The sequence below is a fragment of the Ciconia boyciana genome, chromosome 4 (genome assembly GCF_034638445.1).
Source record: "Ciconia boyciana chromosome 4, ASM3463844v1, whole genome shotgun sequence".
NCBI lineage: Eukaryota > Metazoa > Chordata > Aves > Ciconiiformes > Ciconiidae > Ciconia > Ciconia boyciana.
In genome coordinates this window covers 2,953,985-2,967,113 of record NC_132937.1, presented here as the reverse complement: position 1 = coordinate 2,967,113, position 13,129 = coordinate 2,953,985, and the positions used below count along the sequence as shown (strand labels likewise).

Below are 13,129 nucleotides of genomic sequence, written 5' to 3'. Positions count from 1 at the left end.
CCTCCTCTACACTCTTCTACCTCCTCCCCCACCGAGTGACGCAGGGGAAAGGGTGGAGAAGGAGGGTTGTGGTCAGTTCATAATGCTTTGTCTCTGCCGCTCCTTCCTCCTCACACTCCTCCCCTGCTCCAGCTTGGGGTCCCTCCCACGAGCTGCAGTCCTTCAAGAACTGCTCCAGCATGGGTTCCTTCCACGGGGTACAGTCCTTCAGGAACAGACTGCTCCAGCGTGGGTCCCCACGGGCCACAGTTCCTGCCAGAAAACCTGCTCTGGCGTAGGCTCCTCTCCACGGGCCACAGTACCTGCTAGGAGCCTGCTCCAGCATGGGCTCTCCATGGGGTCACAGCTTCCTTCAGGGCATATCCACCTGCTGCAGTGTGGGGTCCTCTACAGGGTACAGTATGGTTATCTGCTCCCAGGTGGTCCTCCATGGGCTGCAGGGGGACAACCTGCTTCACCATGGTCTTCTCCACTGCCTACAGGGGAATCTCTGCTCTGGAGCCTGGACAACCTCCTCCCCCTCCTTCTTCACTGACTTTGGTGTCTGCAGGGTTGTTTCTCTCACATTTTTTTTTCTCATTCCTCTCACAGCTGCTGCACAGCATTTTTTACCCTTTCTTAAGTATGTTATCACAGAGGTGCTACCAGCTTTGCTGATTGGCTCAGCTTTGTGCAGCGGTGGGTCTGTTTTGGAGCCAGCTAGAACTGGCTCTGTCTGACATGGGGGCAGCCCTATGTCTCTTCTCACAGAGGCCACTCCTTCAGCCAGCCTCACTAACAAAACCTTGCCATGTAAATTCAGTACAGGTGCCAAGAGGGAGGAGGCAGGGAATTGTCTTTGTTATGACCTGGCCCTGAGAGGAGTATATCAGGGTCTGATTGTTTCCAGATATCCCCAGCTCAATCATCATCGTACATTTCACAATAAACTTTCACTGGGTCTACAGTAGTAGCTTCCAACAACCTCCTCTTGCACCCTTCAGCTTCTGTAGTTATGAGGGGCTGAAGTTTTGACTTGAGTAATTTAATTTGCATTTCTAATTGTCTACACTTTACTTCCCAAGTATTCTTTCCATTTTCCTTTTCCTCATTTTCCTTTTTCAGTCATACATTTACCCCCTTTAACTCATCAATTGTATCCGTTGCTGCTCTAAGACAACTGCCTAGTATCCAGCACATAGCATCTTTCCCTTTTCCCTTCCTTAATTTATAATCCTGCCACCTGGCAAACTCATGCCAAATATTATCAGCATTCATGCAGTGGCTCTCCACCCAGGACAAGTCCCACTTGGGGTTTCACCATCCTTCTTTCTCAAATTTCTCTCCCACATGTTGCCATTCAGTGTTCAGTTTTTCATTCTTCGCCATGGCAGACACACATAGACACACAGTATCTCTACACTCACACTAAAACGATTTCTTCAAGAGGCACGGCAAAGCAGCTTGTGCCTGCCAACAGAACGTGTCCAAAAGAGATCCCACTTCTGACACCACTGAAATGTCATGGTCCATTTGGATCTTTCAGATTTACAGAACAAAGTACTCTGTAAATTAAACTTTATTTTCTGAGCTCATTAGGAAAGCAAGCAAACAAACACGACAAACAAGGGCTCAACCCCCTTTGTACTGACTGGTCTAACGTGAATGCTCTAATTTATTACTTCAATTCATGAATTCACTAACTTGCACGCCTATGAGCAAAATAGTTACCTAGCTGACAGTGAGAGTGCTCATCCTTCCTCCTCCATCATGACTGCAGGTGTCCCCTGTATCACACTGGGAAGCACAAAAGCCTCAGCAGTTTGGCTGCTGTTGGATCCACATTTTGGGTAAGCTGAGGTATTTATACCTTACAGCTTGGAAGTTTGGTCTATACCATTTCCATAAGTTAGTGGATTCTGAAGAAACTGCCACAGTTACTCTGCAAAGATGCAGGAGATGATGGTTGCAGAATGTCCCTTATCTCTTCCTGTCCATTGTGTCCTGCATATGTGTTTCTCTTGCTTTGTCCTAATGGCGATGCTCCCAGCAGGCATCAGGCCTTAGCATGAGCTGTGTGTTAGGCCAAAACCTGAGCAGGAGTCGAGTAAACAGTCATACTTATGCATGGTGATATTTAGCATCTCTGTTGTTTAGTTTTCTCTAATTGCATGTTTGCAAAAATTATTCATAACTGACAAATAGGAGTGATTGATTGATTGACTGATTGATGAATGAGAGGGGAAATAGATGAACAGATGAACATTTAAATCCCTAGGAAAACAGAAATTTATGATAGATTTTTGCTGATGTTACCAGGCTACAAGATGTCAGTTCTAAGCAAGTATAAAAAGTAGTTGTACTCATAAATCCACTAGGGATTTTAGCTCACATTGGCTGAGTATTCAGCCTTTGCTGAATGGAAGTCAAGTACCAGATGAGAATGGAAATTAAATTTCCTCTCATGAGGAGAACAAAACCACCACATTTCTTCTCTAAATGTACAGAGAACCTGAGGCAGAATGCTGTACTTTAAGTCTGTTTTACGATTCTTGAATAGGCAAAATGGGTGCTTGTCATTTGTCTACCACTTGCTGCTCTGTAGCCTGAGAAACTTAAATATTAGAAGAACATCACCATCATGTGCACTACAAGTCCCTGGACACAGTCTGAAATTTTCTCTGGATGCTCTGGGGAGACTGTAATTATAATTTCAGAGCTACTTTGCAAAAGAAAATGGTGCAATTTTTGAAGTTTTAAACCTTTGTAGATGGTTATATTGAGGGGTCTTATTACTGGACACAGTCCCCAACCCATTTTAATACTAGACCCTTATATAGGGGATTTTATTAGCATGTTCTGAAATGTAAAAGCATTATATAAAAACTACCTAGAATCAAATTACATTCTTGTCCACCAGTTTCCAGCTACTTTTTCAGCTTCAATTTCTTTTGGGTTTTTTTTTATTGTCTCATTTAAAATACTCAGTTACATCAAGGCTTTGTAGTTTACTTTTTCAAATTGGTCACAGCTTAGTAGTAGGAATTTATATTAAATTTTCCAGTGTCCTTTTAGAATTAGATACACCCTACTTTTCTTAAAATCCTAGAGTAAATTTCAGCTGTGGAGAAAGGGTTGAGATTTTTTTCCCTTTTCGGAAGGATTGGATAGTTTCTTGTGTATTACAATTCCAAGCAAATATTTGTGATCATTTCCATCTTACATGTATGCCAATGAACTGTTCTTTCCCACACTTTAAATCATTTGAGATTTGCGATACATTCAAGTAAGCACTAACTCACCTTATCAATACAAAGCCCTGTATTAGCTGGAGCTAACAACAGCTAAAATGCTTCGTGCATCTGGGTCAATCAGCAAAATCTACCATCAGGGTTCTGTCAGATAGTAAACTGGGCATGCTTCTAAAATAGTAAATGGGTCTCATATAATGAATTTCCCACTATCAGATCTAGTGCTGAATAAATTACAACTTTAGTACAAATATGCACTCTAGAATGAGGTTGTTTATGTCTAATAAAAGACAATGGTGGCACATGCACCAGAAGATATTAGAAATTTGGTTAGTAATTAGTATTATTAGTAATATGTTTCCCTCAGGTCAACAAGCACAGGGGGCAATTGTAAAGGGCATGTCTGTTCTGCATCATCACCTAGAGTGCTGCACTAGCTAAAAATGACCCTCTTAAAGATCATAGTGCAACTGTAGAGCTGCAGAACTGGAGTGCCTGGGCAGCCTCTACATAGGCAGAGCTATGGGGACTCACCCAAAATGTCTGTCAGCACTGCAAAGCTAAGCTAACGCAGTAGTTAATTGATGCAAATTGTCTTAACCTTAGAAAGCATCCTTTAATGTAGCTCCATGCTTAACACTAAACATAGTGTTGATAACAGTAATGCATGGTAAGTGTCAAAAAGTTATGGCAAAAAATTCATTGTTCCTGTTTTACCTCCTCAAACTCAATCCTACCAATTCTACTTCCTCCAATTCTATATCTTTTGCTCTTACTTTGGGTGTGCAAGCCACAATAATTGAGGTGAATAGAGGGGACTTTAAAATGAAACGATCCCTCATGCCCTCTTATTAGGACCTGCAACTGTGGTCCCTGAGAAGGTCAGCTTTTGTTAAATCCTGTAGTAACCACAAGTATATCTAAGCATACTAATTATCAGTCTTTTGGGGATATTTGGCTCTTTGTGGTGATTGTAGACTGGAATAAATTAGAGCAATACTCTGGTTTACAAGAATCAGACTCTCAAATATGTGGGCTTCGGGCAAACTTTTTATACACATACCCTTGCCCTTTGCTGTGGGTTTTTAACCTCCCTCCAGGATTTCTCCTTTGCAACAACAAACCAACTAGTCATGATTGTATCGTAGGAGTTTTACTGTTAAGCAGTAATAAATAAAAATGAGACTTTTAACCTCTTTGAAAGTTGCTGTGGGCTGGATGCTTAATCTAAAATCCTTCAGCTGAAAGATTAATTGAAGAGAAAAGGAACAGGTTGGGGATTCAGTACAAGGGCATATGAAAGAAACTGTAGAAACTTAGATGCAACAAATGTTGAGTGTTTAGTTTATCTTTAACTGGAAAGCTAAAATTTTGGTCACATACACAGCAGATAGTTTTGAAAAAAAATTTTACATAGTGTGGAAATGAATACTACTACTATAGAGAAAGGATCCTCATCTCTGTATCTAATAGAATCTTAATGATTTATATTAAGATTTTACCTAAATTACAGTGTTAAAAGAGATATAGGCCCTGCCTCAAAAAGATTTACTGCTTGCAATTTTTCCTACTGCCTGTACCACCATCTTCTACTTAAGCAAACACATAAAGTAAGTCCAATGAATCACCTTCTGAAAGTTTTTATTTCTCTCTGTTGATTATTAATGTAGGCCAGATGATTAATTTTCAGGCAGAGTCAGGAAAAGACAGGATATATCTGATGTTAGTTGTAATCAATCTTTTTATCACTATTGTACTTTTCATTAAAGGATCTAGGAATTTTTGGACATTCTGTTCATTATTACCAGAACATTTTGACAGTGTCCTAATTCATGCTGTGACTTACAAAGCTTCTTGTCTTTCCATTGATTTCCAGTTTTGATTGCAGAATAGGAGATAAAAGAATGTCATTAAGAATCCACAGTATTAGGAAATATTGTGCGTAGTACGTGTCTAGAGAAATAAGCTCAGAGAGAAAGATGAATTCAGAGTTCAAAATTACTAAACTGCATAAAACAACATAAAAAAAAATACAAGACAAATCCGTCTATGTTCTTAGTGTTACCATGAGTAATTTCCTTCTTTTTCTTTCCAGGCGTGATGACATCAATAGGAAAAGACAAAAATCTTACATTCAAAATGTACTGAAGAGACAGAGCTGCAGGAATTCTTCCTCTAAACCACATCTCATGATGTCTCACTTTGTTTGCAATGCCTGATATATATCCTTTTGGAAAACACTAATATGAGACATACTCCTCACCAGCAAAACAGCAACTGTTAGGATGCCTTAATTTGTAGCAGTTAGACCATATACAAAACTTTTTTATGATATTTGTGTATATGTAACTTGTTTGTAAGCTGTACTATGTAAAGGCATGGGTGAGCAAAAGTAACAGTTTGAAAATTATTATGACACAAGCAACCTCCAGAATGTTCATTGGGCTACAGAACACATTTTGTACTACTTCTATTGCATGGATATATTGTCATAGTTCTTTATTTCCCTTTCTCAATGACATATACTGTAAAAGTTTCAGGCAGGACTCGGCCTCCTTATCTCCTCAATGAGACCAAGAGACTTTTTACCAGGGCTTATAGTGATAGGACAAGGGGTAACAGTGATAAACTGAAAGAGGGTAGATTTAGATTGGATATAAGGAAGAAATTATTTACGATGAGAGTGGTGAGACACTGGAACTGGTTGCCCAGAGAAGTTGTGGATGCGCCATCCCTGGAAGTGTTGAAGGTCAGGTTGAATGGGGCTTTGAGCAACCTGGTCTAGTGAAAGATGTCCCTGCCCATGGCAAGGGGGTGGAACTAGATGATCTTTAAAGGTCCCTTCCAACCCAAACCATTCTATGATTCTATGAAACGCAAAATGTGAAGAAATCAATAAATGCATAAATGCAATTTTAAATTACCATTTATTGTTATTTTGCTGAACACTGGTAATGTGTTCAGAGCCGTTCAAATCACCCAGTGATCTGTTAAGACCCAGTCCATATTCCCTCAAAGTTGACACGATCCTTTTATTAAATGCACTTGGACCTTTTGGAAAAAGAGAACCTTCAATCTCTTATTGAATTCACTCCATTTCTTGTAAGCTATCATTACGTTCTGTTAGGTATGTCATACAGAACAAGATCCAAAATCAGATGACTAGGCAATCCTTACTTAACATATGTATTTATACCTAATATGTAATCAATTATTTTGATTATACTGATCAATTTCCATTTGAAGACTGCTATGGCTTGGTGAGAAAGATCCCAATACATGACAATTTATTTTACTAACTGCTCTAATAAAACAAAGGGAAGTCATAGGAAGTTTGCCAAAGAAATTTTTTATCCCAAGGAAAATGTACTACAATGCTGCAATTATACAAATAAAATGTATTAGGTGTATGTGTCAAGGTTTTGGTAACTGAGGGGGAGTGCCGGGGTGTCCTCTGTGGAAAGAGGTCAGGGGCTGCCCTGTGCTGGACACAGCCAGTTCCAGCCAGTTTCACAATGGCCCAACCGCAGGCCAAAGCAGACTCAGTCAGGGGCCTTTGTGATGCCTCTGTGAAAACATATTTAAGAAAGGGCAAAAAATGCTGGATGGAGAGAGGAGGAGGTAACAAAAAGTGTGAGAAACAGTAGTGTGAACACCAAGGTCAGTGAAGAAGGAGGGGGAGGAGGTGTTCCATGGTGCTGGAGCAGAGATTCTTTGCAGCCCATGGAGGATCCATGCCAGAGTAGATTTTTTTCTGACAGGAAGTGCAGCTCATGGAGAACCCACATTGCAGCAGATTTTCTTCCTGAAGGACTGCAGCCTGTTGGGAGAGCCCATGCCAGAGCAGGGGAAAAGTATGAGAGGGAAGGAGCAGCAGAAAGAAACTAAGCAGCCTTCCCCAAGCTTTGGGTATTGAGGGCTGCAAAGGTTATTTATTTCCCCCATTTTTTTCAACACTGCTGAAAATCAAAGTTATGTGGGCCCTCTTCTATCACTGGAATATTATGGGGTGGACAGCATGATGCTTGAAGAGTGTCCTGGTTTCGGCTGGGATAGAGTTAATTTTCTTCCTAGTAGCTGGTATAGTGCGGTGCTTTGGATTTTAGTATGAGAATAATATTGATAACACACTGATGTTTTGGCTGTCGCTAAGCGGTATTTACATTGGTCAAGGACCTTTCTTTTTTTTTTTTTTTCCCCCAGCTTCCCATGCTCTGCCAGGTACCCAAGAAATGGGAGGGGGCACAGCCAGGATAGTTGATCCAAACTGACCAAAGGGCTATTCCATACCATATGATGTCATGCCCAGTATATAAACTGGGGGAGTTGGCCGGGGGGTTGCAATCGCCGCTCGGGGACTGGCTGGGCGTCGGTCGGCGGGTGGTGAGCGGTTGTATAATTTTATTTTATTTTATTAATTTTTTTTCTTTCCCTTTTCTTTCCCTCCCTTGGGTTTTGTTCCTCTTTCTCTCTCTCATTGTATTCCTTCTCATTATAATTCATTATTATTATTATTATTATTATTATTATTATTATTATTATTATTTTGTTCCAATTATTAAACTGTTCTTATCTCAACCCACGAGTTTTCTTACTTTTGCTCTTCCGATTCTCTCCCCCATCCCACCGGGGGGGGAGTGAGAGAGCGGCTGTGTGGTGCTTAGTTGCCAGCTGGGGCTAAACCACGACAAAGAGAAAAATCAGTTCTTAGCATGGTGCCCAGCGAATCAGGAGAAGATTTTGACTTGCAAAAAGAACTGAGTTACTATTGCCAACAAGATGTAAAAATTTTGAGGGAAGCCTGCCTATCATACAGGAATGAGATTATGGTGAATACCCGTCGCACATTCTATGAGAAAGAGGACAGTGAAAAGGTGAAGGTTTATCACTGTATAGAACCCTTTCAGTATAATACACTGGCCTCTACTTGCATGTCCATGTATCAGTCTATGTTCCTTAAATCTAACACAGTAGTACTCCTCCTTCCAGATGGCTATTGTCAGAGGAAAAAGATATATTCAGCCCCCTCTATTCAATGGCTTATGTACGTGGCCAAAAAAGGAAAATATTCAAATCCATCAAGCATTACAAGATGGTGAATATCAAGTAGGATCGTACTTCTTGGATGGCTATGCAGTCATTGATGGGGTGCTGACAGCTTTTGAATTTAATGGATGCTTTTTCCATGGCTGTATCAAATGCTACTGTGAAAATGACTGGAATCCTCTGGGGTGGAATCCCCTCAGATAGGAGGATGATGCATATATTAACATGCAGCAGGTCCTCAAACAAGGGGATGTCACTCAGCATGACCTTCCTGTGCACAGATCACCAGAGTTTGTCATGTAGCTCTTTTGCTCTCCTTAACAATTCTGCATCTGTCAGGTCCCTCACTGCTGTAAGAGCTGTGAGACTCTCAGTAATACAGATATTATTGTCACTGTTATTTAGACCAATTAAATAGGACTGCTTTTTGTCTATAATTTTGGAATGGGGAATAGATTGCAGGGTTCTGCATACATCACTCCAAATGGCTTTCAGAATGACAGTCATGCAGAAAGTCCGATCAAAATGCAGTTCTCTTCCTTTGCAGGAGAGTACTGACCCAGTCAAAAAATGTCATAGCATTCATATTGTTTACATTAATACTGGGAGAATATAGTATAGAGTCATGTATGCTGACAGCTTCAAGACAGAGTGGAGAGTAATCACCAGATTTGAACTGCTGCCATAAATGACCAAAAATTTGCTCTACACCCCAAACAAATGTTTCATAAGCTTCGTGTAGTGATACCAGATCTAAATTCACAGAATCACAGAATGGTTGAGGTTGGAAGGGACCTCCAGAGGTCATCTGATCCAACCCATCTGCTCAAACAGGGCCACCTAGATCCAGTTCCCAGGTCCATGTCCAGACGGCTTTGGAATCTTTCGAATTTCCCCAAGAGGGAGACTCCACAACCTCTCTGGGCAACCTGCTGCAGTGCTCACTCACCCTCACAGGAAAAAAGGGTTTCCTTATGTTGGAAAATAAGTGAGGAACATGTAAAGAATAAAGTTCAAAGGGCCAACCAAGAAGGAACAAAAGAAAACCCAAGAATATCCTGGTGAAACTGGATCTTCCAGCATGTGATATTTAACACTGGAGAAAATTATGCCTTAAAAGGAAGAATGACCCTGAATTCATGACCTGAAAAGCATGGTTTTGGGGTCTACGACCACCAGCGACCACCAGAGGACCCTGTCCTGGTTTCGGCTGGGATAGAGTTGATTTCCTTCCTAGTGGCTGGTGTAGTGCTGTGTTTTGGGTTTTAGTATGAGAATAATATTGATAACATGCTGATGTTTTGGCTGTTGCTAAGCAGTATTTACACTGGTCAAGGACTTTTTTCAGCTCCCCATGCTCTGCCAGGTGCCCAAGAAGCTGGGAGGGGACACAGCCAGGATTGTTGATCCAAACTGACCAAAGGGCTATTCCATACCATATGATGTCATGCTCAGTATATAAAGCTGGGGAAGCAGAAGGAAGGGGGGGACATTCGGAGTGATGGTGTTTGTCTTCCCAAGTAACCATTACGCATGAGGGAGCCCTGCTTTCCTGGAGATGGCTGAACACCTGCCTGCCCATGGGAAGTAGTGAATGAATTCCTTGCTTCGCTTCGCTTGCGTGCACGGCTTTTGCTTTCCCTATTAAACTGTCCTTATCTCAACCCACGAGTGTTCTCACTTTTACTCTTCCGATTCTCTTCCCCATCCCACCGCGAGGGTGGGGGGGAGTGAGCGAGCGGCTGCGTGGTGCTTAGTTGCCGTCTGGGGCTAAACCACGACAGTTCTTTTTGGCGCCCAACGTGGGGCTCGAAGGGTTTGAGATAACGGCAGATTTGATTGGAATGTGCTAGATGATAGAATTTATAGCTGTTATTGCTGTTTAGCTATTAATCAGCAGGCTTCTGTGCTTGTCATAAGGCTTGCTTTCCTTACTGTATATTAGAGTCTAGGGCTCGTTAGTGGCTGCTTTTTGCTTTCGCTGCTTGCCGTGCTGCTGTGCTGCTTATCACCTTATTCTGCTGTGCCTGGGAACATTTTGATAACAGCAATGGCCTTACGCCTGGGCTGGCAGATGGCCAGGACATTGCTGCTGTTTCTGTGCTCTGCTTTAATTGGTGATGTTTTGCCTGTGAAATTTGTTATTAAAACAGTGATCTTGGATTTATTTTGGTATTATCTAAGTGCTGTACTGAAACCGTTATTGTATGTTGGGTATTACCTTATGGAGGAAATGCAGAATTGTACCTTCACTACTTTCTTCTACAATGCTTCCTCCTTCATTGCAATAACTTTTCAGTATCATCTTGAACATCCTTGGGTAGTTAAGATACTTCTATTGGTATTGCTTGGGAATATTGTTTTGATCTTGTCCAAGATTAGTAAGCAATTTAAGAATATCATCCAGAGATCTGCCCCAAGGCCAGATAGTTATGAGTGGCAGGGTGTGTGGGATAGCATGGGCAAATGCCTAAGTTATTGGGCACCTCCAGTGTTTTGGAACTTCACCCCTGAACAAGTGCAGAATCCTGAAAAATTAGTAGAATATTTGGAGAAAGTATGTCGTCACCCTGCCAATTCTAGGGAGACACAAATCACTGCAATGTGCTGGGGCCTGGCCCATGCCTACCGAGCCCTGTTCAACACTATTCAGAACCCTCAAGGATCTGGTGACAAAGTGACAGGCTCTGTGGCTGCTCCAACTACCCCTGCAACAGGCACTGCGGCTGCTCCGATTCCCCCTGCGACAGGCACTGCGGCTGCTCCAGCCCCCCCTGCGACAGGCACTGCAGCTGCAGCTGCTCCGGACAACTCTGTTACAAGCACTGCAGTTCAGACAGAGAACCAACCTGTGTCAGTATCAGTCGCCCCTATACATAAAAAGAAATCCTGGAAGCAAAAGTCAGCTCATTTAGAAAGGGAAGATGAAGGAGCAGGGCCATCACAGGGAGAGGAAGAGGAAGACAAAGAACTCATAAATGAGACGGAAACCACCCGATCCCTATCCCTGAGTGAGCTGCGAGATATGCGAAAAGATTTCAGCCGTCGTCCAGGGGAGCACATTCTCACCTGGCTGCTCCGATGCTGGGATAGTGGGGCCAGTAGCCTGGAATTAGAGGGTAAGGAAGCCAAGCAGCTGGGATCCCTTTCTAGGGAAGGGGGCATTGACAAAGCAATTGGAAAAGGGGAACCAGCCCACAGCCTCTGGAGGCGACTCCTGTCAGCTATAAAGGAAAGGTATCCCTTCAAGGAAGATGTTGTATACCGCCCTGGGAAATGGACCACGATGGAGAAAGGTATCCAGTACCTGAGGGAATTAGCTGTGCTGGAAGTGATTTATGGTGACCTGGACGATGTGCGGTCACCCACAGACCCAGATGAGGCCCAGTGCACAAGACCTATGTGGCGGAAGTTGGTACGGAACACACCACCGTCGTGTGCCAACTCATTGGCAATACTGACCTGGAGAGACGGACACGGTCCAACAGTGAATGAAGCTGCTAGTAACCTCCGGGACTATGAAGAAAGTATCTCTTCCTCCCTTGTCTCGGCTGTGGAGAAACTGTCCCGGAAGGTCCAGCGACTCGAAGAAGATATGTCCTACTCCCCACCTATATGGACCAGTGTCTCAGCTATTAGGAGTCAGCGTTCCTCTGCTCAAGGGAGAGGATATAGAGGGTACACACCACGGGGCACCCTATGGTTTTACTTGCATGACCACGGAGAGGACATGAGGAAGTGGGATGGAAAACCTACCTCAACCCTAGAGGCACGGGTACGTGAGTTGCAAGGAAAAACAATCACCAAAGGGCATTCTTCCAGGAAAATTGCTGCTCCGGTTTCCAGTGGACAGTTCCCCAGACAGAGTAAAAGGGCTGATCTTACTTCTGATTTTAATGAAGAAACTCCTGACTCGTATATACAAGAAATGGGTAATGAATATAATGACCAGGACTAGAGAGGCCCTGCCTCCAGCCAGGTGGAGGAAAGGGACAACCGGGTTTATTGGACTGTGTGGATTCGATGGCCTGGCACATCGGACCCACAGGAGTATAAAGCTCTAGGAGACACCGGTGCACAGTGTACCCTAATGCCATCAAGCTATATAGGGGCAGAACCCATCCGTATTTCTGGGGTGACAGGGGGATCCCAACAGCTGACTGTATTGGAGGCCAAACTGACCCTAACTGGGAATGAGTGACAAAAGCACCCCATTGTGACTGGCCCAGAGGCTCCGTGCATCCTTGGCATAGACTACCTCAGGAGAGGGTATTTCAAGGACCCAAAAGGGTACAGGCGGGCTTTTGGTATAGCTGCCTTGGAGACGGAGGAAATTAAACAGCTATCTACCTTGCCTGGTCTCTCAGAGGACCCTTCTGTTGTGGGGTTGCTGAGGGTCAAAGAACAACAGGTGCCAATTGCTACCACAACGGTGCACTGGAGGCAATATTGCACCAACTAAGACTCCCTGATTCCCATCCATAAGCTGATTCGCCGACTGGAGAGCCAAGGAGTGATCAGTAAGACTCGTTCACCTTTTAAAAGTCCCATATGGCCAGTGCAAAAGTCTAATGGAGAGTGGAGACTAACAGTAGACTATCGTGGCCTGAAGGAAGTCACGCCGCCCCTGAGTGCTGCCGTGCCGGACATGCTGGAACTTCAATACGAACTGGAGTCAAAAGCAGCCAAATGGTATGCTACAACTGATATTGCTAATGCGTTTTTCTCAATCCCTTTGGCAGCAGAGTGCAGGCCACAGTTTGCTTTCACTTGGAGGGGCGTTCAGTACACTTGGACTCGACTGCCCCAGGGATGGAAACACAGCCCTACCATTTGCCATGGACTGATCCAGA

At 43.2% G+C, this 13,129-nt stretch overlaps 1 protein-coding gene across 9 annotated transcripts in view; it reads left to right on the top strand.

Annotated features, from left to right (window-relative positions):
* LOC140650892 (synphilin-1-like) overlaps positions 1 to 7,821 on the top strand; it is a 127,324-nt gene extending 119,503 nt beyond the window's left edge. For 4 of the 9 annotated variants that reach the window (XM_072859737.1, XM_072859740.1, XM_072859738.1 and 1 more), the window contains one exon: positions 5,326 to 7,817. In XM_072859737.1, coding sequence (XP_072715838.1) covers positions 5,326 to 5,331 — 6 coding nt within the window. In that variant the 3' untranslated portion in view covers positions 5,332 to 7,817. Of the gene's footprint in view, positions 1 to 5,325 lie in introns of all 9 variants that reach the window. The other 5 variants (XM_072859734.1, XM_072859736.1, XM_072859742.1 and 2 more) reach the window with 3 other exon arrangements.
* Positions 7,822 to 13,129: the final 5,308 nt, after the last annotated feature.